The 24,626-nt window shown below is 34.2% G+C and overlaps 1 protein-coding gene across 5 annotated transcripts in view; it reads left to right on the top strand.

Annotated features, from left to right (window-relative positions):
• FUT8 (fucosyltransferase 8) overlaps nucleotides 1–24,626 on the top strand; it is a 98,423-nt gene extending 73,797 nt beyond the window's left edge. For all 5 annotated transcript variants that reach the window (XM_082761695.1, XM_082761694.1, XM_082761693.1 and 2 more), the window contains 4 exons: nucleotides 9,376–9,622; nucleotides 10,226–10,402; nucleotides 16,193–16,343; nucleotides 20,564–24,626. In XM_082761695.1, coding sequence (XP_082617821.1) covers nucleotides 9,376–9,622; nucleotides 10,226–10,402; nucleotides 16,193–16,343; nucleotides 20,564–20,881 — 893 coding nt within the window. In that variant the 3' untranslated portion in view covers nucleotides 20,882–24,626. The remainder of the gene's footprint in view (nucleotides 1–9,375; nucleotides 9,623–10,225; nucleotides 10,403–16,192; nucleotides 16,344–20,563) is intronic.

Raw genomic sequence — 24,626 nt, 5'->3', positions numbered from 1 at the left:
TCTTTATTACTGTTTCTTTGATACACATTCTCATGCCATTATGATATTACTGTTTACAGAAGCTCCTAAAAGCCTTGTTGTCAGGCAGATTTCCCAGCCTATTTTCCAGGCAGATAGTAACATAGACTTAAAAATCTTGCAGTCAAAATTGAGACCATTCAGATAGACACAGCTGAAAATATTAGTAGGGTGAGTAATTCTATACCTAGTGAAATCGACATGAAAACACTTAACTTGGCTTAATTTTTAAATATAGTGTATGGCAACATTATTGAAGTTTGTAGTCCCATCCTGCTGTTTAGTAGATTGGCATTCATTGCAAACATTGCAGAGAAATGAAGATACTCTCAAAAGTTATTTCTATGCCTGGAGTGGAAGTAGGATCAAGTAGTTATATATAGAAACAGTTTTTGAAAAAGAACAGCATTGTTCTGTTCAGAGAACTGAGAGTAAGAACAAAACAGAAATATTTAGATGGACTTTCACTTTGAAGGAAACTCCACGTGTAGAAGTACCACAGTCAGAAAACACCTGCATGATGTCACATAAGCTCAAATGGTTTGAGTATCAACATATAGGTATTAATTATCTCCTTAAAAAAGTGATAATTAACTCAGTGTTGCTCCAATTGTCCTTTAAATATTATCCTACTGTGTATTTCTTGTCAACAGTAAATATATATATATGTTCTCTTATGTTAAAAAAATGTCAGGGCACTTCAAAGATGAACAAGACACTAAAAATTGAAGAGTGTATATCAAGCTGCTTCTGGCGTGTGAATTTCTTACCTCTGCTGGGAAGATGATATAGCAATGAATGTTGTCAGTGTCACTTTTTTTTAGATATGAACACAGTAAGAATATCAAGAATTAAATACATTCATTAAGGAAGAAAAGATAAAAAGATGTGTTTTTTTTTTTTTTTTTTTTAAATATAGATACTCTCTTCAGTTGTTGCAGTTGTTGCAACCTGTACTGCAGTAACAGCACTTCACTATATGATATTTTTAAGCCCCAGCCATCTTTATTGCTGTAGTCTTTAGCCATTATTCATCATTATTTTTTAGGTTAAAATTCACCTTGTGTGGTTCTTTGCTTGGTATTTTGTCAGTCTAGGAAAACTTTTCAGACTGAGGATAGTTTTCCTACACATTCTTACGCACAACTTTGCAATTAGGATTACTCTGGCCTTAAAACCCTGCCCTGTTTTAGATATTTGGCTTATATGGATTTTTTTTTTATTTATTTTTTTTTGGTATACTACTTGTCAACATTTTTTAGATGCAGGGGACGTTTACCTGTAGGTACGACAACTAAATAAGAGCAAAAACTGATCAGAAGTGACTGGCCACTTCTCCAAGAGAAAATCATTCAAGAGAAATCATTTCAAGAGAAAAAGGTGCATTGGTCTTCTACCTACATAGCAAGTACATTATTTTGTTAACATTTCATGTGAAACAATATTCATTTAATATTCCTAGGGAAAAAAATACCCACACAACTTTATTAGAATCTCATCATTTTGGTATTAAATATCTATTGGATACCATCTAACATGTTTTGAAGATAAATCATTAGAACCTATTTTCCTTTATCTGCTATTGCATAAATCCCAAGACAAATCACAAAAACATAGTTATTTTCTTTGCAAGTGCCCTTAACTGCTATAAGAAGCAGTATTATTTTTTTAGAAAAGCTTCTAGTAGTGTGTATATTAACGATACTTTGTTACTGTAGCAGTTGTGAAGAAAAATGTACTTAAATGTGAGTTATATTCCTTGTTATTGATTCTTCCCTTACTTCTTTCCCTTACTTTTTTTTTTTTTTTTGGAAATGCAAAATTATGTCTTCAGACCACTTGAAAATAGGCATACACTTTATGACTGAAGACCAGAGAAATTTCCTTTTCCATTATTACAGAATGACCCTCTTTATTTTCCTCTGTTTTACGTTAGCACACAATGGAAGTAGAATGTGTCCCCATTTCTATTAGTTTCTTTTAGCTACCCTGTTGAGGTGAAGCATGCCTCACTGCTATGAATTTCCAACACTATAGCAGTTTTATTCTCTACTGTTTTATTTATGATCAACTAAAACATCTTTTTGTCTATGTGCACCTTGAGGGTTATGTTCCATCTGGACTTGCACATGAAGACATTTTTACTAATTCATTGGAAGATATGCTCTCGGGGAGTGTTCCAAGTGTTTAAATGTAGGACAAAACAAGATTGTAAGCTGAAGTTATAAACCATTAGCTCAAAAAGGCAATAAATGTCTGTTCTAAAAAGGGAGCACTTAGCTGCTAGTTGGGCAGCCAACTCCAGATATTAAACCCCATTTTCATGACCTGTTGAGAACTTACAGGTCCCCTAAAATATAGGTTGTTTTGTTTTTTTGCCCACTTAAAAATGTTACAGACTTGTATGCACGTCCAGTTAGCTTATACATGACAGAGATCAATCCCTGCAGCTGTTAAATGATTATTAGAAAAGAAAGCTGTTTATCATCCATTCCAGAAAAGACAAACTAATATGCAAAGAAAGTATTTGGAAGTACTTTTGGTTATATAGTAATTAACATTAGGCGCAATCATCTTCAGTGGAATTACTTCAAATTAAATCTGAAATTAGTTTTTCATCAATATTTCTGTAGAGATCTTTTCTATATGTTTTTCTAAGTAATTTCAGCTATCCCTGTGTAAGATCTTACCTTTAAATTGCCAGCTCTTTCAACTGTTTGGGTGAATGAATAAACCTATATAACATGTCAAAAAAACCTTTGCATTGTAAATATATATTTGCCTTTGCAAATATATTTTTTATCACATTTTCCAGTAGTCAGTGAACTTGAACTCTTCTTGGATAGGTGCCCTTTTCATATAGGCTGTACAGAAGAAATGGGACATGGTTCAAAAGAAGTTTGAATATATAAAGATAAAGGGAAAATAAATTACTCTTAAGCTTCTTGGGTTCTACTTAGTTTGATTGTCCACTGAAAATACCTTCACTCACTGATAATTTGAAGTCAATTTGTGGAATCACAGTCTTCATCTGTAAACTTTTCAGTTGGCATGCTGAAAATCTAAACAAGTGTGGAAGGGAAAATCTTTACCTTATCATATTCTCTCAAAGTGTCATGGTGATGGCCAAAACAGCTTCTGATATGTAAGTGATAAGAGTGATTTGAAAATATAGTTCCTCATAACATAGTCCATCTGAGCTTAGGGGAATGGAGGCCCTAAAGGCAATTAATAGTTACTTCTGCTTTAGTTTTGCTTGCTATTTCAGAGGCAGAAATGGACATGCCCAGTTCATGTTTTCATTAGGTCCAAGAGTGACAACATACAATAAAATCTTGTTAGTTATAAGGACAGTAAGATCACTACTTATGTTGCATTTTTGGTTATATGTGGGATTTTCAAAGATCCAAAATGACATGGGAAAATAAATACTATCGAAAGTCAATGAATGGAACTTGTGTTACAAGACACACTGGTAGTTTAAGAGCTGTGGAAGTTAGAACTTTGCTGGAGCAGAAATAAGAGAGCCAGCAAATATTTTCCTTTTGGTAAGACTGATAAAATAGTATACTTGGCAGAGAATTTATTTAGCTGTTTCCTGAGAGAGCAAATGTTTTGTCATCATGCTATACCTTCCTATTTGCTACTTTCTTCTTCTCACTTCCTACAGCTTCTGAATATTGGACCAGTATTTGCTAAATTTGAAAGAAAGTCGTATGTTTTGTTAAGATTCAGTAAGGATCATCAAAATGGGTAGCCTGGGTATGTGCATGTAGCCACAGAAGCCAATATTCAGACCAATACGCAAGTAAGAAACAGTGACAGACTTATGACAAATGTCACTTTTCAATAGCAGGTGGAGAGGAGAGGAGAGGAGAGGAGAGGAGAGGAGAGGAGAGGAGAGGAGAGGAGAGGAGAGGAGAGGAGAGGAGAGGAGAGGAGAGGAGAGGAGAGGAGAGGAGAGGAGGGTCAGAAGGGACCCACAAAATGGCGTGAGAGGAGAGGAGAGGAGAGGAGAGGAGAGGAGAGGAGAGGAGAGGAGAGGAGAGGAGAGGAGAGGAGAGGAGAGGAGAGGAGAGGAGAGGAGAGGAGAGGAGAGGAGAGGAGAGGAGAGGAGAGGAGAGGAGAGGAGAGGAGAGGAGAGGAGAGTTCCGTCAGAAGGGACCCACAAAATGGCGTCTGAGGAGAGGAGAGGAGAGGAGAGGAGAGGAGAGGAGAGGAGAGGAGAGGAGAGGAGAGGAGAGGAGAGGAGAGGAGAGTTCCGTCAGAAGGGACCCACAAAATGGCGTCTGAGGAGAGGAGAGGAGAGGAGAGGAGAGGAGAGGAGAGGAGAGGAGAGGAGAGGAGAGGAGAGGAGAGGAGAGTTCCGTCAGAAGGGACCCACAAAATGGCGTCTGAGGAGAGGAGAGGAGAGGAGAGGAGAGGAGAGGAGAGGAGAGGAGAGGAGAGGAGAGGAGAGGAGAGGAGAGGAGAGGAGAGGAGAGGAGAGGAGAGGAGAGGAGAGGAGAGGAGAGGAGAGGAGAGGAGAGGAGAGGAGAGGAGAGGAGAGGAGAGGAGAGGAGAGTTCAGTCAGAAGGGACCCACAAAATGGTGTCTGAGGAGAGGAGAGGAGAGGAGAGGAGAGGAGAGGAGAGGAGAGGAGAGTTCAGTCAGAAGGGAACCACAAAATGGCATCTGAGGAGAGGAGAGGAGAGGAGAGGAGAGGAGAGGAGAGGAGAGGAGAGGAGAGGAGAGGAGAGGAGAGGAGAGGAGAGGAGAGGAGAGGAGAGGAGAGGAGAGGAGAGGAGAGGAGAGGAGAGGAGAGGAGAGTTCAGTCAGAAGGGACCCACAAAATGGCGTCTGAGGAGAGGAGAGGAGAGGAGAGGAGAGGAGAGGAGAGGAGAGGAGAGGAGAGTTCAGTCAGAAGGGCCCCACAAAATGGCGTGAGAGGAGAGGAGAGGAGAGGAGAGGAGAGGAGAGGAGAGGAGAGGAGAGGAGAGGAGAGGAGAGGAGAGGAGAGGAGAGGAGAGGAGAGGAGAGGAGAGGAGAGGAGAGGAGAGGAGAGGAGAGGAGAGGAGAGGAGAGGAGAGGAGAGTTCAGTCAGAAGGGAACCACAAAATGGCATCTGAGGCGAGGCGAGTTCAGTCAGAAGGGACCCAAAAAATGGTGTCCGAGGAGAGGAGAGGAGAGGGTGCAGGAAAAGCCCTGAATGTTATGGCATATAAATCCTGAAAAAAAGAGACTGTATTTTCAGTTTCTTTAAAACTGAATTGCACCACATTTATTCAAGACCTGCATGCCTAGAAATGTTTGGTTAGATAAAGAGTAATTTAAAAACTTGGTAAGTGGTATCCAGTTTCAAAAACTTCTTATTACAATGCAAAATCTTAGAAATAAAGCAAATAAAAATACAATTTGTAGTATGACAAAATTGGATTCGTTATCTCATTTTAATTCCACTTTATAATTCAAACATGGCATAAAGTTCTTAATAGCTGACTCTCATAAAAATGTTTGTAAATGTCCAAAACAGAGTTGTAGGAGATGTAGTGTGCAGAACAGAACAGATAAAAGAAGGATACTTTTCCTTTCTTCTGAACTAGTTGATGATTCATAAATAGCAGAACACACCAGAACATTGCATAGTTTCTATTAGATATGTTTTTGTCTGCTTTGCAACAAGAAACATTAAAATATCATTGAAGTTGATGAACCATGAACCTGCTGTCTTTGCAGTACATTGCAGTAGCCTGTAAGACAATGAGGAGCCTTGTGAGAATTCAGCACAGTCCCTCTCACCATATTATCTTATGCTAATCTGAACAGTATTCCTAGCACTCTGACACCTCTTATATGATTGAATTTAGAATTTTTCCCTCAGAGTGAGGATTCAAATTGGCAACAGGTCTTTCAGGTTGCTACTTAAGAAGAGCTGTGATTAGAGTCCTATGCAAGTTGATATTGCCTCAAAGAAATCTTTATTATAAAAACAGAAAAGCAATGAAGCTATTCCATTTTTATCAGAGTTTGGTTGGTTTTGATTCTAGCAACACAAACTCAAATTAAATGGAAATTCTCATTTAAACAACATAAATGTCCTTAGCACAATGTTCATAGCATACTTTTAGGTGCTGCTTCTTGAAAGACTATCGTGGAAGTAGATGAATTTTGAGATAATGGGAGAATGTATGAAGTGTTCAAACAGTCTTTTCTGTTAACCAATAGTATTGATTGTTACTTGGAATAAGGACAACATTTTCCCATGGAAAGTAATTCACACCCAACAAAAACGCCCATCCAAATACAGCTCTGAGCTGGTATTCAGATGGAAGTAAGTGGGAATGTATGACAAATTTTGAGCCAAACCAACATTTTTTAGTCTTCAAATAAATTGGTATGAAATATACAAATATACAAACAGATCTAAATAGGATTTAGGTTAGGAAAACTAATACTAAATCTGAAAAGCATACAGGCAGTAAGTTTATGTCAAATCACAAAAAGTCCTGTGAGCTATAAAGTAAGCAATTAAGGCACGTTGGGATATTGTGGTGAAATGTTATGCTTCATATAACAAACACAGTGGATTTCAGTATTTAAAAAGTAATCAGTGGGACTCCTGCAAACTGAAACTGTATATTACTGATCTGTTAGTGGTTAACATATGAAAAATGGTGAAGAAGAACTAGATGGTGCAACTGGCATGGATTCTTTGAATAAAAACCAATTTATTTACAAGTCAGAATCACAGATTCACAGGCTGAGGTTGGAAGGGACCTTTGAAGACCATCAAGTCCAACACCTCTGCCAAGCAGGTTCACCTAGAGCACGTTGCATAGGATGTTATCTGAGCGGGGTTTGAATATCTCCAGAGAAGACTCCACAACCTCAAAGTCCTCAGTTTTCCTCCAGAGTATTATGTTATGATAAGAGTAATATAAATATTGTAGTACTTTGTGATTATTACAAAGAAGTGTGATCTTCTGGTTATTCAGGAAAGGAAAAATTGATTAAGTCACAGAAATTTGGAGGGCAATTATGTGGGTAAATACAAACCGAGAAATAGCACCTTGAATCACATGAAAATTAGATAAGCTATAATTTGAATTACAGGGGAAAATTTTGGCAGCTATAAAAGCAAAATGAATCACATTGTAAAAAGTAGCTAGAAGGACTACTGAAATGTTGGTGACCTATTAACTGCAGAGGTGTCTTCCAACCTAAGTAATTCTATGATTCCATGATCAAATGTCAAAGCTGGCCTTGAGCTGAGCAGGAAATTGGACAGGATTGGCCAGTGATTGACATGATTCTGTGATTTGAACTATCAACATAAGAAAAAGACAGATTATTACTTTTTATGGCATGATGCATTATTTAACTGATTTCAACTTGCAAGTAGAAGAATGAATATTTTAAGATTTAGAGAATGAGTATCTAAAACTAGTGAAATCTTTGTTTAAGTAGATCATTTTAATCCAACTTCACTGTCTTCAGGACAGCTACAATTTGTATCAATCAACAAGGCTTCTGAATGTTTTTTAATGTATATGCTTACCTATTAATCCCAGTTTTGTTTATTTACTATATCATTAATCTTGAAGATGCGGTAAGATGAGCTCTAGATTTATAATAATCTCGCCCATTAGGGATCTTTCTACAAACATTGAAAGTTTTGTTTAGAATGCTGCAGAAGCACCAGATTTAGCACTTCCATGGCTTCAGGCTAAATTTATTTATTGCAGCTTTCTGAAGATGTACTGCTGAACTATCATCTATCTAATTATAAACAAACTCAAATGGTCAATGTTTTTACTAAATGTTTTCCTGTAAGTGTGATATAATGCATATTAAAAATATGAATTGCCTTCTTGAATTAAGTATCATCCGTACCTGCAGTACATATTCTGTGGGAAATTATTCTAAAAGATGCCTTCATAGTGGTGTTATGCAGCACAGCGATGTTTTATTAACATTTATAAAGACAAATTTTCCAAATCTGTTAAAAATCAATTGCAAGTATACCTAACCATTTCAAATAAGGCCCTTATTTAAATAAGTATTTCTCAGAGAATTACTGCTGAATCTTGACTATTTTTGGTAAGCCCTCTTGTATTAGTGTAACGTCTGGAAAATCCGTGACTTAATCATGCAATTGTCTTATTTCTAGGACTGTCACAAATATACTGGAATGACTTTTGGTGTATACAAAAGTTTTGTAACCTTAGTGATATCTAACTGTTCTTAAAATAATGATGCTCATTATGTTTGCACTGAATTGATTTTGTCAGCCAGTAGGTTTACTTGGTCTTCTGCAGTTTGATTTGCTTATATGTAAAACAGTTTTCTTTCCTGGATGGTGAGCACTTATGCAGCGAATAAACTATCTTCGCCAGGAACCACTGCAAGAAATGAAAATATTCTTTTAGATGAAATGAACAGTGGAGAAGTTTTATCTGAAATGTTTAATGTTACAAAAATGTAATGCATTATATAATGTTGCCATTTGTTGACATTATTTATTTCAGTATATGAAAATGCCTTTGAATTATCAGTTATGTAGATATTTACATTGGAGTAATTTGTAAAAACTGAGTTAAAAATGTTTAAGGGCAATCTAGCCTTGAATGACAGTCCCATCTAAAACATCTGTATGTTGTTTTAGTTGGTATTTTAAAGATAACAAATTCTTATCTTTAAGTAAATCACATACTTTCATAGTGCTTGGATATTTTCCTTGATCTGTTTAGTTTGCTGCTTAGATTCATAGTTTAAGTTCTTCAAGACAAGAATTGTCTTTCTGTCAGTAGAATAGCTAATTCAGTGCTTCTAATGATGTCTGAAATGCTGAGATTTGCTATGTTAAAATGTATTCAAAAAGTTGAAGGTAAGCAAAAAATACTCATAAAAAAACAATAGTGCTGTATAGTTGTTATTTTTTTAAACAGTTTCTTATGCCTAAAGGTATTTTTGTTGTTGTTTTCCCCCTGAAACTGAATTTAAGCATTTTAAATAACAAGTTACGGCCAAGTAAACCTTAGCACACATTAATGCTGTAGTCATATATATATGAAACAAAAAGTATGAATATATGAACAGGAGTGCAACTTATATTTTATTTATTACCAGATGCTAAGAATTTAAAGACCTTCAACACTGTTCTTTTGGGATAGATTGCTAGATACCATTTATACATAATTCTAGTCTGAAACTGTGTTTCTTTTAATGTTGTCTTTGAAAAAGTAGAGAAAGGTTTTGGTAGTCTTTTTGAAGCTGAAGCCACTGTTTAGCTGATATGTTTGGGATGTTACAAGTCAGTGGTAGAGCTTATTAATAAAGTAAACTACATGACTCATCCTTGTATGTATTTTAAAACAGGTGAGGCTAATGATAAGGATGTCCAGGTGGTGGAACTTCCCATTGTTGACAGCTTGCACCCACGGCCACCTTATTTACCATTGGCTATCCCTGAAGACCTGGCTGATAGGCTAATTCGTGTACATGGGGATCCTGCAGTGTGGTGGGTCTCACAGTTTGTCAAATACTTGATTCGTCCACAGCCTTGGTTAGAAAAAGAAATAGAGGAAGCTACAAGGAAACTTGGTTTCAAACATCCAGTAATCGGGTGGGTATTATTTTCTGTTCAATTGCCTGTACTTTGATATGTGTATATAGCTATTCCTGTTCATAAGGAATTGTTTTATGGTGGTTGTCCAAGAGCCTCAAGTATTTTGAGGAGACAGAGGGTCCTTTCTAGATGAAGTAATTGTTTTTTTAATTGTGTGTAATATAAGTTGATCACAAGTATTTCTTCAAAGCATACTTCTAGACCTGTAGTTGGAAAGCATTGTATAAAAGGAGGCTCAATAGAAGGTTTGTTTAAGCGTCCTTTGATATTTAGAAATGTAAAACAGAATTTCATTCATGGAGTTGCCTTACAGTTTGTATTGTAGACACTTTTCCGTCTGTGTCTTCTTTTCAAGTGACCATTGCTTTTATAGCTGAGGGAAAAAGGCTAAGTCAACATTTTACATGCCACCATACATGGCAATTAAGTCTTCTTCATTCTTTTCTTTCAGTTATTTCAGTTATCCAGTTGTCCTTTACCTTCTTTATAAGATAATTATGTTGCTTCCAAGAGGTGGCTGACAGTGAACTTCATGTTAAAAATTTTCAGATATGTTTCAGATTTTGCAGTTAATAATGCGTAATTTCTGCTCTTTTCCAGTGTTCATGTTCGAAGGACAGACAAAGTAGGAACAGAAGCAGCATTTCATCCCATTGAAGAATATATGGTGCATGTTGAAGAGCGGTTTGAACTTCTTGCTCGCAGAATGCATGTTGATAAAAAAAGAGTGTATTTGGCTACAGATGACCCTTCATTGTTGCAAGAGGCCAAATCCAAGTAAGATGATTTATGTATATATTACAGTTTGTTCCTGCTGGTTACAATTACAATTTACAGTTTCTGGCTATTGTCGGCACAGATCATTATTTTTCCCATCATTTATACAGCTAAGATTGCATTTCAGCTTCCAGAGTTTCTGATTTTTCTCTTAGAAATTCTTTTTTGGATGATTTCTTTTCCCAAGGATGCTTAAATATAAAGCTTAATTCTACATTTCACCTAGAATGGCTATCTAAAAACAAGCCAATGGTCTAAAAGGGAAGTAAAAATAAAATATTTTCTTAATATATCAATGTAAATAATAAACACACCAACATACATAGAACATATGTATTAAAAAGAAGCTGTTTTGGAATAATGTTACAAACTAGTTAATGTATTGAGAAGTTTCATCTGTCCAAACAATACCTTTCTGTGAACAGTTGGTCTGTGAGTTGGACTCAATCATCCCTGTGATTCCTTTCCAGCTCAGGTTATTCCATGATTCTAGTTGCCAGATAAATTTTTAAACAGTAGTTCAAAAACTCCTCAAGCGTCTTTGGAAAGGTTTCTCTCTATTCACTACATGTAAGACATGTTTTTTTCACAGTACCCATTGAATAAATGTAAAGTATGTCCTTAAATATACGTGGGTTTCTTGGTCTGTACAACTGTCTTGGTCCCTTTTTTTGTTCTGTCCTCTTCTATCTCTTTAGAACATGGATGTCACAACTTGTCCTAGCTATATGACATCCCTGTCTATTGTAGCAAATTTAACTTTAAACCTGGAAATGTATACTATGCATCCCAACATGGCCTTTATTTCCCTGTACAAACTTATTGTTAAGTTGCGTGTTTTTCCAGGTGTTACTGAGATGGTAAAACCTACTATTTAGTAAAAGAAAGCAGATGCATATGGAAGAATAATGTTTCTTGAGGTGTTCATGGCATATAAACAATTTCACAAATGCTTATTTGCCCTGACTGTGGAAACTAGGATAAACTTTAGATCCATTGAGTTTAAACATAGTTGTTATTGAGTACAGATTAACATATTTTCCCTTTGAGTGCTATTTGTCTGCCTACTGAATAGCACCAATTTCTATTTTCTTTTTGTCTCTTGAGCAAAAGAATATATATGATTTCTTTTTTTTTTTCCTTTAAGCAAGGAAACTAAAAATTTTAAAATCAAGATAACTTGAAAATCGCAGGTTTTGAACTGTTTTATTCTTGTTAGACATGCTTGGAAAAAATATTTAAGATAACATATTGGATTATAAAACTTCTTTGGCATATACAAGGTAAGCAGAAAATGTTATTTTGTAATAGATGAATTATCTACAGCATTGCAAACCTGTGTATTTTAGATCTGCTATTTCTGTTTTTCTTTCATTTCTAAAAAAGCAGCTGTTTAAAATTAATGGAGTTTTGAAAAAATTAAATGAATGTGTAAAACTCCACAGGTGATGGCATTCTAATCCTTCCTTTTTTGTATATGTAGGAACAAGAACAGCAGCAGAAACAATTATGATAGCATAAAATTTAAAGTACATATCTGAACAATGAAAAGACGGGCAATACAAGGTTGAGGTTGTAGTACTTAGTGAATTACATTTTCCTAAATAATTTTAATTACTTTTTGTAACATAACAAAAATCGATATTGCATTGACAGTCTTAGTTATGCATTTTTTTGTTGTTCAATATTAAATTGTTAGCACTGTTTAGCTCTGAATAATAATAAGATGCACTACCAGTGCAATTATATTGTCCCAAGCCCTCTGTAGAAACAAAACCTAATATTAGAATTGTGAGTTAGTAAAACAGTTCTGAATTTTATTAAGTATTTCAGTTTTTATGGCAGTTCAAAGTACATTCTAAATCACATTCTTATTGAAATATGAATAGATATATCCTATTAGTACTATTAGTAATTAATAATTAGTACTATCCTATTAGTAATTTCTTTTGTATTCTTTTAATAAGTCATAGAGTCTGTAAATTGTGAAGATTTTTCTTTTGTGTGTATTCTTGCTGAGGTTTCATTGCGATGTAGTTTACACTGAAACATAATTTTCCAAGTTTCTTACATGCAACAGCTGTTTGCAATAGAGCAGAAGACATCTGAAACCTCTTGTGATAGAAGGCAGGATCCAATTTGGTACTTCATCATTTAAGGATATCTGAACTCAGGTTAAGGTCAAGCTTTAGGAATAATGAACCATTTTTTTCCTTTACTTGGGAAGAAAGCTACAAATTACTTGATGCTTGACCAAAAATAAAGAAGTTCTACTCATGTTGCTTTGATCAAAAAAACTGTCATGCTGTACTTGAATAACTCTTACGTTGCATTTATTATTTGGTGCGGTAATATTGGTAAGTAATAGAAATTCTCTTTACATGAGAGTGATTGACCATCAAACATTGTTGGCATTTAATGAAAATTTAGCTACCATACACATGAATAGGCATTTTCTTTCTATTAAGTATTTCAAAGTATTGATAGTCATGAAAACACTAATATTCAGACTTGTAGCCAGATGTCTGCCCACTGCAAGTACAAATAGTAAAGACAGTGGAGTCAGCAGTATTGGTTTGTAAGAGTTGAGTTGTTTTTTTTGTTTGTTTGTGTGTGTCTCTTGATTTCAAAAATAAAATCCCAAAACACACACACACAAAAAAAGCAAAACACTGTGACATAGAACATGATTAGAGAGGAGCCGTAATGATTATGGGATTAAACATTCTAAATACTCTGGTAAGCAGAGGTCATGGCATTTCTCATGGATACTGGTATGTTAGGGATGCTGTAAATTGCTTGTTCTTTGGCTGATCTAAAAGTTTTCAAACACAAACTTTTTAATTTTTTATGTCTTTCTAGTCTATATTATTATTGACAGCATCTTCTCTCTTCAAGGTAGTGTGTTCAAAATAGTGCAGCTGAACATGCCTACAAAATAATAAAGAATATTCAATATCTTTCTGGTTTATATATGAAATTGTTTACATCTCCTTCTCATCCAAATAAGCACTAAAATAAAGCAAATTAAATTCTTTTCTTCTGGCTGTTTACCTGTAATGTCATCTGTAATTTGCTTTTCCAGTTTTTGCACTAATTTCTATCTCTAGTGAGTTTTTCCAGCCCTTATGAAAGCTCTGTTTTTCACTGTTTTGCTGCTGCTTTACTTCCAAAATAGCAAGTTAAATGTCTTTTCTCCTTGTATAATATCTGTAGTTTAGCTGTTGCAAGCCCATGCCCCCTCCCATCATGACCAAGTTGCACTACATCCAGTATGTAGAATTTAGCAGTGCTTCAGAGTTCTTGTTTGTTCAACAGCTTGTACATTTTCCATTTCTTTTTAGGGCAAGACCTGGACAAACACATTCTTTTATCCATCTGTTTACACGCATGCATATGCATACATGCTCACACTGTCTTTTTGGAGGGAAAAAAATGCATTGCCTGTTCTGGATGTATCTTCAGTTGTAGCAATTTGAGAAAAGGACCCTGAGACTTTCCTTGGTTTGCACCTCTTGCACAATTTAGCAGTAAGCTATATTTACAAAGCTAGTTGACCAGCTTCTGAAACCAATGGGAACTTGAAATTCTCTGATAAAACTGCTTGATTTGTATAGTTATGAGGCTGGTAGTTGCAGGAAGGAGTGACTTTAAACTATGTCTTTCCCAACCTCCTCTGATATTTATTTTTTTTCTTAACTTGAAAAAATGTCCTGCCTGGACTGTATATAGCTATCAAGAATCTGTTAGGTAGCTTTAGAAAAATTAGATATGATTTTTAGATATGAAGAAGAGATACACCAACCCAAACCATTTTATGATTTTAAATGTGTATCATTGGCTCACTACCCTCAAATTAAAGAATTTCTTCCTAATATCTGTATCTACCCTTTTTTAGATTAAAATAATTTTTCCTTGTCTTATCACTATGCTACCTGATAAAGGAGTTCTTCTCCGGGGAGGGGAGACTATATTTTGGGAGAGAAACTACATTATGGATGGGATTATTTTGTGCCTCCTGCTTTCATTCTGTTGTCAGAAGTACAAGACAGCAGATGACTTTTTTTTTTTTAAACAGGATCAAATATGATACTTTTTTTTTTTTTTCAAATTCATTATTTGTTAAGTTACTGGACTGACATCTTGCTAGTAAGAAATAGGTTGTTCAAGAAATAAATTTACTGTAGATACATTAATTTTTAGAGCAGGTATTTCTCTTGGGAAGGTAAAATTCTATTAAAGTTACTATAAAGATAAATTCAAATTACTCCTCAAATTATTTAATCCTAGATATGGAAGCTTTGCACAAACCTTTTTGATTGCCTTTTGCAATTAATTTCCTGATTTGATAGTCATATAGCTAGTGAATGCTTGGTGGAAAAGCCTACTATATTTACCTGTTCAACTTCTGAAAACAGTTTTCCCATAGTTTGAGCATGGAAATGGAATAGATCAGGCATATTTGTACCAGAGGCTGTCGTAATTATGTCTACCCTGCGTCCAGAGTCTGCATGTTACACTGTTGTGTATAAATGTGTGTTAACTTCAGTAAGGTTTCAAGAACTCTGTGTGTAAACCTCCTTACTCTGAGGAATGTTCAACACAGTTCTATCAGGCTTTGAAAAATCTACTTAGAAGTCTAAGTATGGTTGCTCTAGCACTGGGGCCTGTTCTGTATTCTGATTTTCTCTATTAGACACTTTAATAACGATTAATTCTTACAAATGTAGTATTAGCTACCTTACTATCTTATGTAATATATTGCTTTATAATTGCTATAAAATGATAAATCTGAAAACTACATCTTATTTAAATTTTTTATAATCAGCCCTGTAGTAGAAACTTGTAGTTGGTAGGTTAGTCATGCAATTTGCACTTCATGATTGAAATAAATTTGTGTAACAGCAGAGTAATTATCATCTTTGTTACATCTTCCTGGAATTTTTCATGTAGAACTTACTTTTGGTGAGAGACTGAGTTAAAATTTAATTAATCCACACTACTTTACTCAGTTTTATTTCAGCTCCTCAGTGAAGAGTGAAAACATTCTGAGAAAGATCGCTGTTTTACAGTGTTTTCAAAAAGGACTTTATTTCTTTCGAAGTCATTGTTACATATTAGAAACTTATTTTACTTTGTAAAACCTTACATATATATATATATACACATATATATTTCAAATAAAAGTATTTTTACTTAAAATATTACCAATTGTCTGATATTTCAAGAAATACATTAATATGAAGGTTTACATTTCTTTTATTTCCTTTTGACTAGTAAAGTATAAAATCTATTCTCTGGACAGCCTTAATAACTATGAAAGACAATTTCCTTTTTGGTTTAGTTTAGATTCATTTATTTAATATGTCCTTTTGGAGGTGACTGATTTTCTTGCACAGTATTATAATCGCTATCTATTAAAAAGTATATTAATCAACAAAAATGTAGTTTAGCAAAGATTGTCCTATACTCCATTTAGTAGAAGAAAAAGCTAAATTATCTCAGTGTATTTTGTGTAAAAATCAATACAATTAACAGAATACAGCATATACTTGCTGATGTTTTTACACTTTTTTTTGCAGATTCATATCTCAGACTTGTAGTGTATTTTTATTTAACTTTCTGGATAAATAGAGGGTGTGCACCGAGGCAGCAGTAATATAGTAGAGTGTAAAACACAGGCTCACTTAAAACAGATTAACAACTTTATCTTGCAGCAGTTACAATACTTACTAACAGAACTTATTAACAAAAAAACACTTCTGTTAACAGTGTATTATATTTTCACAGGTATCCAAATTATGAATTTATCAGTGATAACTCCATATCTTGGTCAGCAGGACTTCACAATCGATACACTGAAAACTCCCTAAGAGGTGTTATTCTGGATATCCACTTTTTGTCTCAAGCAGACTTCCTTGTCTGTACATTTTCATCCCAGGTAAACTGCAATACAAATACAGTATAGATTATATATACCAGTTCTAAATTTTATTTTTCTTCACGCTTCTGTTATCTTGTTCTCAGTGATCTTTTATGAAAATTTCATGGCTGTGTTAGTCTTTTTATACTATGTGAACATTTAGATGATTGTAAGCACTGGTTGATTACTTCTCTTCAATTGGAAGTATTTGCTTTAATAAGGTGTTTGAATGAAGTAAAAAATACTTTAAAATGTTTAACACTTCTAAACTTTGCATAAAGTTAATATATAACTTGTATCCATCCATTTCTGTAATTCGTGGCACTCTGTTACAACTTAAACACATCTGCTGTTGCCTCAGTTGATAGCTGGAGTGGCAAAGAATGAAGAAACGAGACATTTAATTTCTCTTCAGTATCTATTACATTTCTAGTAATTTGGTCGGAGGACAGTAAATGTGAATTCTAACGACTGCAAGCTATAGAAACTTCTGGTTGCAGATAATTATATGCTGTAAGTTTTCTTGAGTGGTCCAGTGAAGCATGTTGGAGTTCATTAGAAAACTGCATCATATCATTGTCACTGTTGGCATCTTCTTTATGATGTCATAGCATATATTAATTTCATATATCATGAAAATATGTTTTTAAAAGCTATTTAAAGTTTTAAAAATATATATAATAATAATAAAAATAAAGCACCAAATACCAGAGAAGGCATATGTTCTGTCAAGTATGGTGATACACCTACTTCAGTTATGGCAAAATATAATTGAAATCAAAGAGTGAACATTTTTAATCTACCTTCATCATATATGCTCCTAGATAGCGCTCTGGTTAGGAAAGCATTCTACTACAGATGGTGATAGATTTTGATTGCATACAATTGTACCGTTATGTGAAAGTGGGCACAAAATTGAAAATTAAAAATCACTTCAAAACACAACTTTCTGTAGCCTCAAATGTAAATTGTCTCCTGCGCTGTAATGAAAATCAGGTAACAAACATTATATTAATACTCAGATGTGATCAATAGAGCAATATATCGATCTTGACAGCCAAAATTCTTAATTCCATTACTATGGCAAGAAGAGAGTAAAACCAGAAAAGAAATAGAAAAGCCCCCCTCAGTCACGCTTATGGAGGCATTTTTTTTCACTGTTCACCACACCCTGCAAAGAAAATGACTTTTTGTATCATATTTAGAAGGTTACTGACGTAAGCTACTTCAGGGCAAGACATGAATAAATTCCAAAGTAAAAATCCTCACTAGGAAAATCCTGTAAGGAACCATCCAATTCTATAAAAATGTTTGATTCAGGTGAAGTATCTTCACTGAATGCATATCAGTGTAAGAGGTGATTGTCAACTAAGACTCAGGGCTATGTATGTCTTAAGTATGTCTTATGCTTCAGTGTATAGATAGTTCACACTCTGAAAGAAGAATTAAGTGCTCTTGGATAAAACCTTTTATTAATAAGAAATCTAAAAGATTCTCTGCTATTACGATGTTCAGATAAAGTTTTCCACTTTTTAAAACAGCTTGCTTCAAATGAAACACTGTCTATAAACATAGAAGAAACATTTCTACATATAGGTACAAACTGACAGTATATTGTAATTGATTTGTCACTTGTGGGGATTTCTAAAGAAGAATATATGCTGAACTACATCAGTATAGTTAAAGTAATTGGGATTGATGGGGACCTCTGGAGGTCATCTGGTTTTATAACCACATGTTGAGGGTACCTTTGGGGTACATAGTATTCTTGAGGGCCATCCTCATTCTCCAACTGCCTGCATTAAACAGTAGACACATTTGTTGGATGACATATTTGGTTTTCCAGAAATGTAGAAAACTTTGCTAAAGCCTAGAAAATCCTGTATTAGACTGTAACTCTCAATAACTAAAACCGTGAATTGGATCCAACCATTTCTGTCATTTATTCTATGCAATTTCTTCTGCTTTAGTAATTCAAACTCCTCAAAAATCGTTTTGCATCATTTTTGCTGGACATGCAAACCAGCATTGGACTGGCATTCATGTGTGTTCAAAATATTGCAATCTACAGTATTTTCTTACAGTGTGCTTTTCTAAGATCTGTTGGATTTTTTTTCCTGCTGTTGAGGAAAATTTCAATTTGGCTTTGTCTTGTATGTAAGCAAAATCATGATAATACTGTCCTGTATCCAATCTGTATGAAGGCAAAGTAAGGGTGAGAATATAGTCTAATTTATTTCCAGTGTGATGTTGGACTGTCTAACCTACGCTGACTTTTTTCCATTTTCTATTCTGGGCTGGAGGGAAGAGTCAAAATCTTCACTAGAGAGGCATTAATAGAAAATTACAGTATACTCAAATAGGATTAAACCTTTTAGGAAGCACAAATATTAATTCTTATTTGTGCTACCAAAACTAAATGAATACTGATATAAACGAAAGAATAGATGTTCCATTAAAATATTGTTGCTAAAGAAATTAGGCCTGTCAAGTGATGTGGAATTCAGGGAAATAACCTACCTTGGCACTATTTCAGTAATGTTGCACAAATTGAAATGTATAGAAAAGCCACATGGCAGTAACACACACAAATCATAACACAGCTGCAGAATTAAGATTGTGCATTAAAACAAATAGCTTTTTTGTCTCTTCAGTCTTCATTTAGATGAAATTGTAGCTCTGTCTGCCTAACTTATTTTTCCTGATAATCTCTTTTCCTTCCATGGCTTATTAGTCTTTGTGTTTTGCATTGTACATGTAAGTATACAGGCTGCAAGACAAGTAAATCTATGAATAAAAATAGGAGGCTGGATTACTTAGCTTTAACTATATTTCTGCGTGTGGGTTCTTTGTCTACTACCATCAACAACTTCAAGCTTAGTTATCTAGGTTCAGGTCTACAAAGGAAGAAATGTTGCATGTTTTAGGTGTGCAGGACACTTACACTGACTAAAAAGCACTTATGCTGAAAAGATTTAGAATCTTTCACAGTGTGTGTGTGTTTTCTCATTGTGGGGTGCATACACATGCAGAGAACAAAACATCAAAAACAACCACAGAAGCTATAAAATAACCTCTTACCAGTGTAATAGTATTCAAATTTGTTTCTATATTATGGGGTATAACAAGTACTTCAAAATAATTAACTTTGCCTGATCTTCTGAAAGCTACTTCTGAAAAGTTATTTCAAAGATCAGATGAAGAGGGATAAAAGCAAAGCCCTATTCACCTTATCTTCAGATGGAGAAAAGAAAAAGGAAAAAAGGCTTTATTATATTTACAGATTGGAAGTTAAGAAAAAGTTCAAATGATTCTTCCTACTGAAGAAGTCTACAGTACTGTTAGTTTATCAGGTTTTATATTAAACTAAATAAGATTTAATTACACAAGATCAGAGAAAGGTATAATCTAGATTAAAAGATCACAGTGATTAAATCAGACATCTGACAAAGAAGAGCTTTCCGACCAATGTTGTTGTAAAGGGCTTCATTTAATGTAGTGGCAGTCTTCTATGTTTCTGGCAACTCTGAGATACGCAACATGATTCTGATGTTGGGAGATGTTTTCAGTCTGAAGAAAATTCCCTTCATAAAATGTTACACAAGTGAACTTCAAAATGCATCTGCCTCCTTACCAATGTCATCATCTTGCTGGAGTTGTTTCATTTAGCTCTCTTCCAAGTTGCCAGCAGTCGTAACTTTACCATTATCCTAAATAGTAACAGCATTTTAAAGCCATTGGCTCCTGGAACTGTTTGTGAAAGTTGGAGTTTCCTTAAAGAAACAAACAACTCCCGCCTAAATGTAAAGCTCTATTACTGCCGAGTAAATTTTGAAAATGCAAGTGCTAAAGGTTCAACAAGAAGCAAAATAAGCTTTTTATTGCTGGTAGAAAAGGAAAACAGATTTGCTTTTACATTTGGCTACGCATCATTCATTTTAAAAGACATAATGGCTAGTGTTCATATGAATGTTCTCAATTTTTACAGAAAAGTAGACCATTGTAAGTATTTATTTATTTGCTAAATCTGATCTCAAGAATACTTATTCAAAATTGCATGCCACTTGTTATCAAATACATGGTATTTTCAATTATCTTTTTTTAAAAGACACTGAACATTCCAAACCTTTATCTTTCTTTTGTGAAATTTAGTTGTTACACATTGATTGCTGGCTTCTGTGATACATTGTAGGCACATGCACAATATTTATGACTTCTCTTCTATTTTTATTTCCAAGGTTTGTCGAGTTGCCTATGAAATTATGCAGACATTGCATCCAGATGCTTCAGCGTATTTCCATTCACTGGATGATATCTACTACTTTGGGGGACAGAACGCCCACAACCAGATTGCTATTTATGCTCATCATCCACGAACTGCTGATGAAATTCCTATGGAACCTGGAGATATAATTGGAGTAGCTGGAAATCACTGGGATGGATATTCAAAAGGCATCAATAGAAAATTAGGAAGAACAGGCCTGTACCCGTCTTACAAAGTTAAGGAAAAAATTGAGACAGTCAAATACCCTACGTACCCAGAGGCTGACAAATAGAATGAAATGAAGACATTCAACAGTGATTCTCACTTCTAATTGGTTCAAACCAGTCAACATACTAACTAATGGTTTATATGGGATTTGAATTTGCATTTTAACATACAGTTAAAATCAAAGCCTTTGGTAATGAAACTGGAAAAGAAACTGAGAACAAATGGATGGGCTATTATCTGAACTTACTTCTAAACATTTTTTGTTATATGCACTCTCACACATGCACACACAAAACCACATACAACAGGAAAACTGTTGTTTTATACCTTTTGTCTCTTTTCAACATTTGTCCCAGTCAGTAGTCTTACGTGAGCTTTGGGCTCTTTCCTCTGCCATTAATTGACAATAATGCTCAGACTTACAACACTGCCACATCGTGTAATTTGAGTGACATGAACATATTTTGTATGTGCAAAATTTAAAACATGGTGCCTATATTTGAAAGATTTGTGACCTTTTTAAAAGAGCCATGCCTATTTCACTAATGGGCAAAAGTCAACCTTCAACTGGTGTTACCGTGACCACTGAATTTGCTTCAGATTCAAATTTCAGACTAGATTTCTTTACAAGTTTATTTTTAGCATTCCATTGATTACTTCTCATCATTAATAAAATAAAGGATACATCCAACAATAAAATAGTCGCTGTCTGTTAGGAACTTTTGTAAAACAATGCCATAAACAAATTCTTTAGTACTGAATGTTTTTGGACATTGCCTTTGATTTAAAAATAAAAAATGAAAAATGAAAAATAAAAAAAACAGAGAAGGAAAAAGTAGCTGAGCTGGAGTTTCATCAAATGTTTAAGTATGCATGTAGTACAACAACAGCTAGAGGTACTGTGGTTGTCAGTGGGTTTCAGCACGATAATTTCAGTGGCTCAGTGTCTTACATCTACTCTTTAGGATTGTTCTTTTGCCCTCTCTGTTTTTCTTCTGATTTTTTTTTTCAGGGTGTTATAGATAGCTATGTATCATTTTGGCATTGAATCTAGTTGCTTTTAAGCAAAAATGTTCCAAGTTCTCCTATTTATAGATCCCACCAATTTAGATGTAATTTCAGAAGAATCAGTAGATGCCATTTTCACTGGATTAGTACTCAAAAAATCTGACAATTTACCCAGAAAATAGTAGATTCCAGTAAAATATAAACAAAGATGTTTTTTTGCATGACATTAAATTGTTAGTAATTCTTAGTGTTTTGAAATCTGTTGCTAGTCTGCTCTTTATTAAGAAAAGAGACAATTTAAAAAAAAAAAATTTACAAACAAATTTGCAGATTTGATGAGGGGTTTGTATGTGTGTATATATATATAAATGTACAGGATATTAAGAGAGTATTTCCAAATAGAAAGAACATTAATGGCATTTTACAGGTTGTAGTGCAATCAGATCTGGAATACTGGAAGTACAAAATATGTTTACTATTCAGGCACTGAAAAAATGCCACACTTTAAAAAATGTGTCTGGTTGACCTTAAGCAAAAGTTAAAAATATATTTAATTATATTTATGAATAGATAAAGGACAATTTTGACACAAGAACAAGCAGATGCACTTGACCATGAATAAATGTTAGGCTTTTTACGCCTAAATTATTAAGAAGAAGGAAATCCCTGGAGGTGTGAAGTTTGGCAATAGTTTTCTAATTGAAATAGTGGCGTGTTAGGTAGAATTTGATTGGTATATAATGGAATTAACCAATTAGTTCTCTGTGATATTATTTTCAGGACAGATCCTGTAGAACCCTTCCAGTTATGTGTTCCTCAAGTGAAAGGCTATTGTGTGTCTTGAAAAAGAACAACAAAATCAAAGTTGAAAACTGCTGTCAAGAAAAAGATAAGTTGCCTGTTGCTAGTATTAAATAGTAATTTTAGTAAAAATGACAATAGATAATGAATATTTTTAAAGACAGATTGAAAAATAAAGGCAAATGAAAGAAGGAGTGGGCAAGAAATGCTAAAGTCAATTTTTATTTTTTTTTTGTGACTGAATCTGGCTAGCATTAACTACTATTTCTGTATTTTGAAACTACTGAGGAAGCTATTTGATGTTAGTTTCCTATCTAAGTGATTCTGACAATTTTTCCACTAGTTTAAGCCAAACTTGTGTTTTTTCAGAGGCACAACTGTAAGCTAATTTGCAACTTTTTTTTTTCCTTAAATTTGAATGGTTCATATAAATCCATTGTTACTTTCCTTTTTAGCTTGAAAAAAAAAAAAAAATAAACCCCAAAACGTTTATTCCTCAATGATTACATAAAAACATTTTATCTTTGGGAAATCTAATTTTCAATTATTTCCACACAAATATTACAAAATATATTTGGTGGTTTTAGATTTTGAAAGTGTTTTATTTTGAAGTTCTTTAATTACAGCTTCAGACATCATAATTCCCAGCTCATTTATTTGACAGTAATGCAGAAATAGTATTCATAAATTAATTAACATATGAAAAAATCCTGTCTAGTCAGGTAAGTCAATTGAAAATATCACTGAAAAATATAAATAGCAGAACATCTAAGATGACCCCAGAAGCAAGAGCAGATCTTCTGATGTAATAACCAGAGAAATGAAAACACTGATGCTATAGAGGAACTACCCAAATTAATTTGTCAGTTGCTCAGCTAACTATGAAGGTGACAAATTATTGGCAAGGTACCTGTGTGTCCTTACGTATTCTAAATATCTAGTGAATAATTATCTCATTGTCTTGAGAAAATGATAGTGAAATAGTATGAAATTATAAAATTACTGTCAATAATTAAGAAATGTATTAATGTAGATACTGTGACCTTATTCCCCTGGGTTGTATGATTCTCTAGTGCTTACAATGCAGTACTTCTCAGAGGAAGAAACTTAGCAATAGGCTGCTTGCTACATGCTTCTGTCTCTAGAGGTGTTTCCTTTAAGACAACTGGTTAGTTATGTCTTGGAATCCTGGGACCATGGGATAATAAAAGTAAACTTGATTCTTGGTGACACTGAGATTGAGGTAATATGAAAGGATCCATGGGTAAATGAAAATGAGATCTCAAAATTTTTATTGTAGCTCACTGAAAAATGAAATAGCAGGAAATAAATATATATAATTCTTAGATACCTGAAAGAAGACTGAATTTATGAAAGTTGTAAACTCATTAAGATACCAGTCAGAATGGTTGCAAGCAAGCATTTACACATCTTGTTTGCTCCGTTCACTTTGTAGCTCTGCAGCAATCCAGTCATGTAATTTTTATCTCATACCAAACCACCAAGTCTGACATCCATACAAGACAGCCCTTATACTCTCTTAAGTGAGCTAATGTTTAATTAAATTTTTCTTCTTTAAGAAGCATTTGTGCATGTGTGAGTGTGTGCGTGTTGTGTTCATAAAAACAAACAACTACAACAAAACAGCAAAAAACCAGCAAACAGTGTTGTTTCCTTCTTTGCTCTTTTACATTATCATTCTTACATTCTTTATAATAACTTATTTTCTAGGTAAATGTAGTCTCTGTAAACTGAAAATTCTAAATGCTTCTTACTAGCTGAGCTAACAAATCTCTTCTGAGTAGTTCAGTTAACTAGTCTTCTGTGACCTTGGTACACCTGGAGACGGGGGTCATCATCAGTTTGCTGCTGCTATTACACCACCCTGAGTTCTGTTCTTGATTTTCAGTCAAGCCTACGGTCAGATGTATGGGATTCACAAACCTCCTCTACTAACATGCTGTTCTGGTGATTTGCAGTGTTTTGGATTTGTTTTTGAA

This window comes from Aythya marila (genome assembly GCF_965140915.1).
Source record: "Aythya marila genome assembly, chromosome: 5".
Classification (NCBI taxonomy): domain Eukaryota; kingdom Metazoa; phylum Chordata; class Aves; order Anseriformes; family Anatidae; genus Aythya; species Aythya marila.
This window is presented reverse-complemented; position numbering and strand designations above follow the sequence as displayed.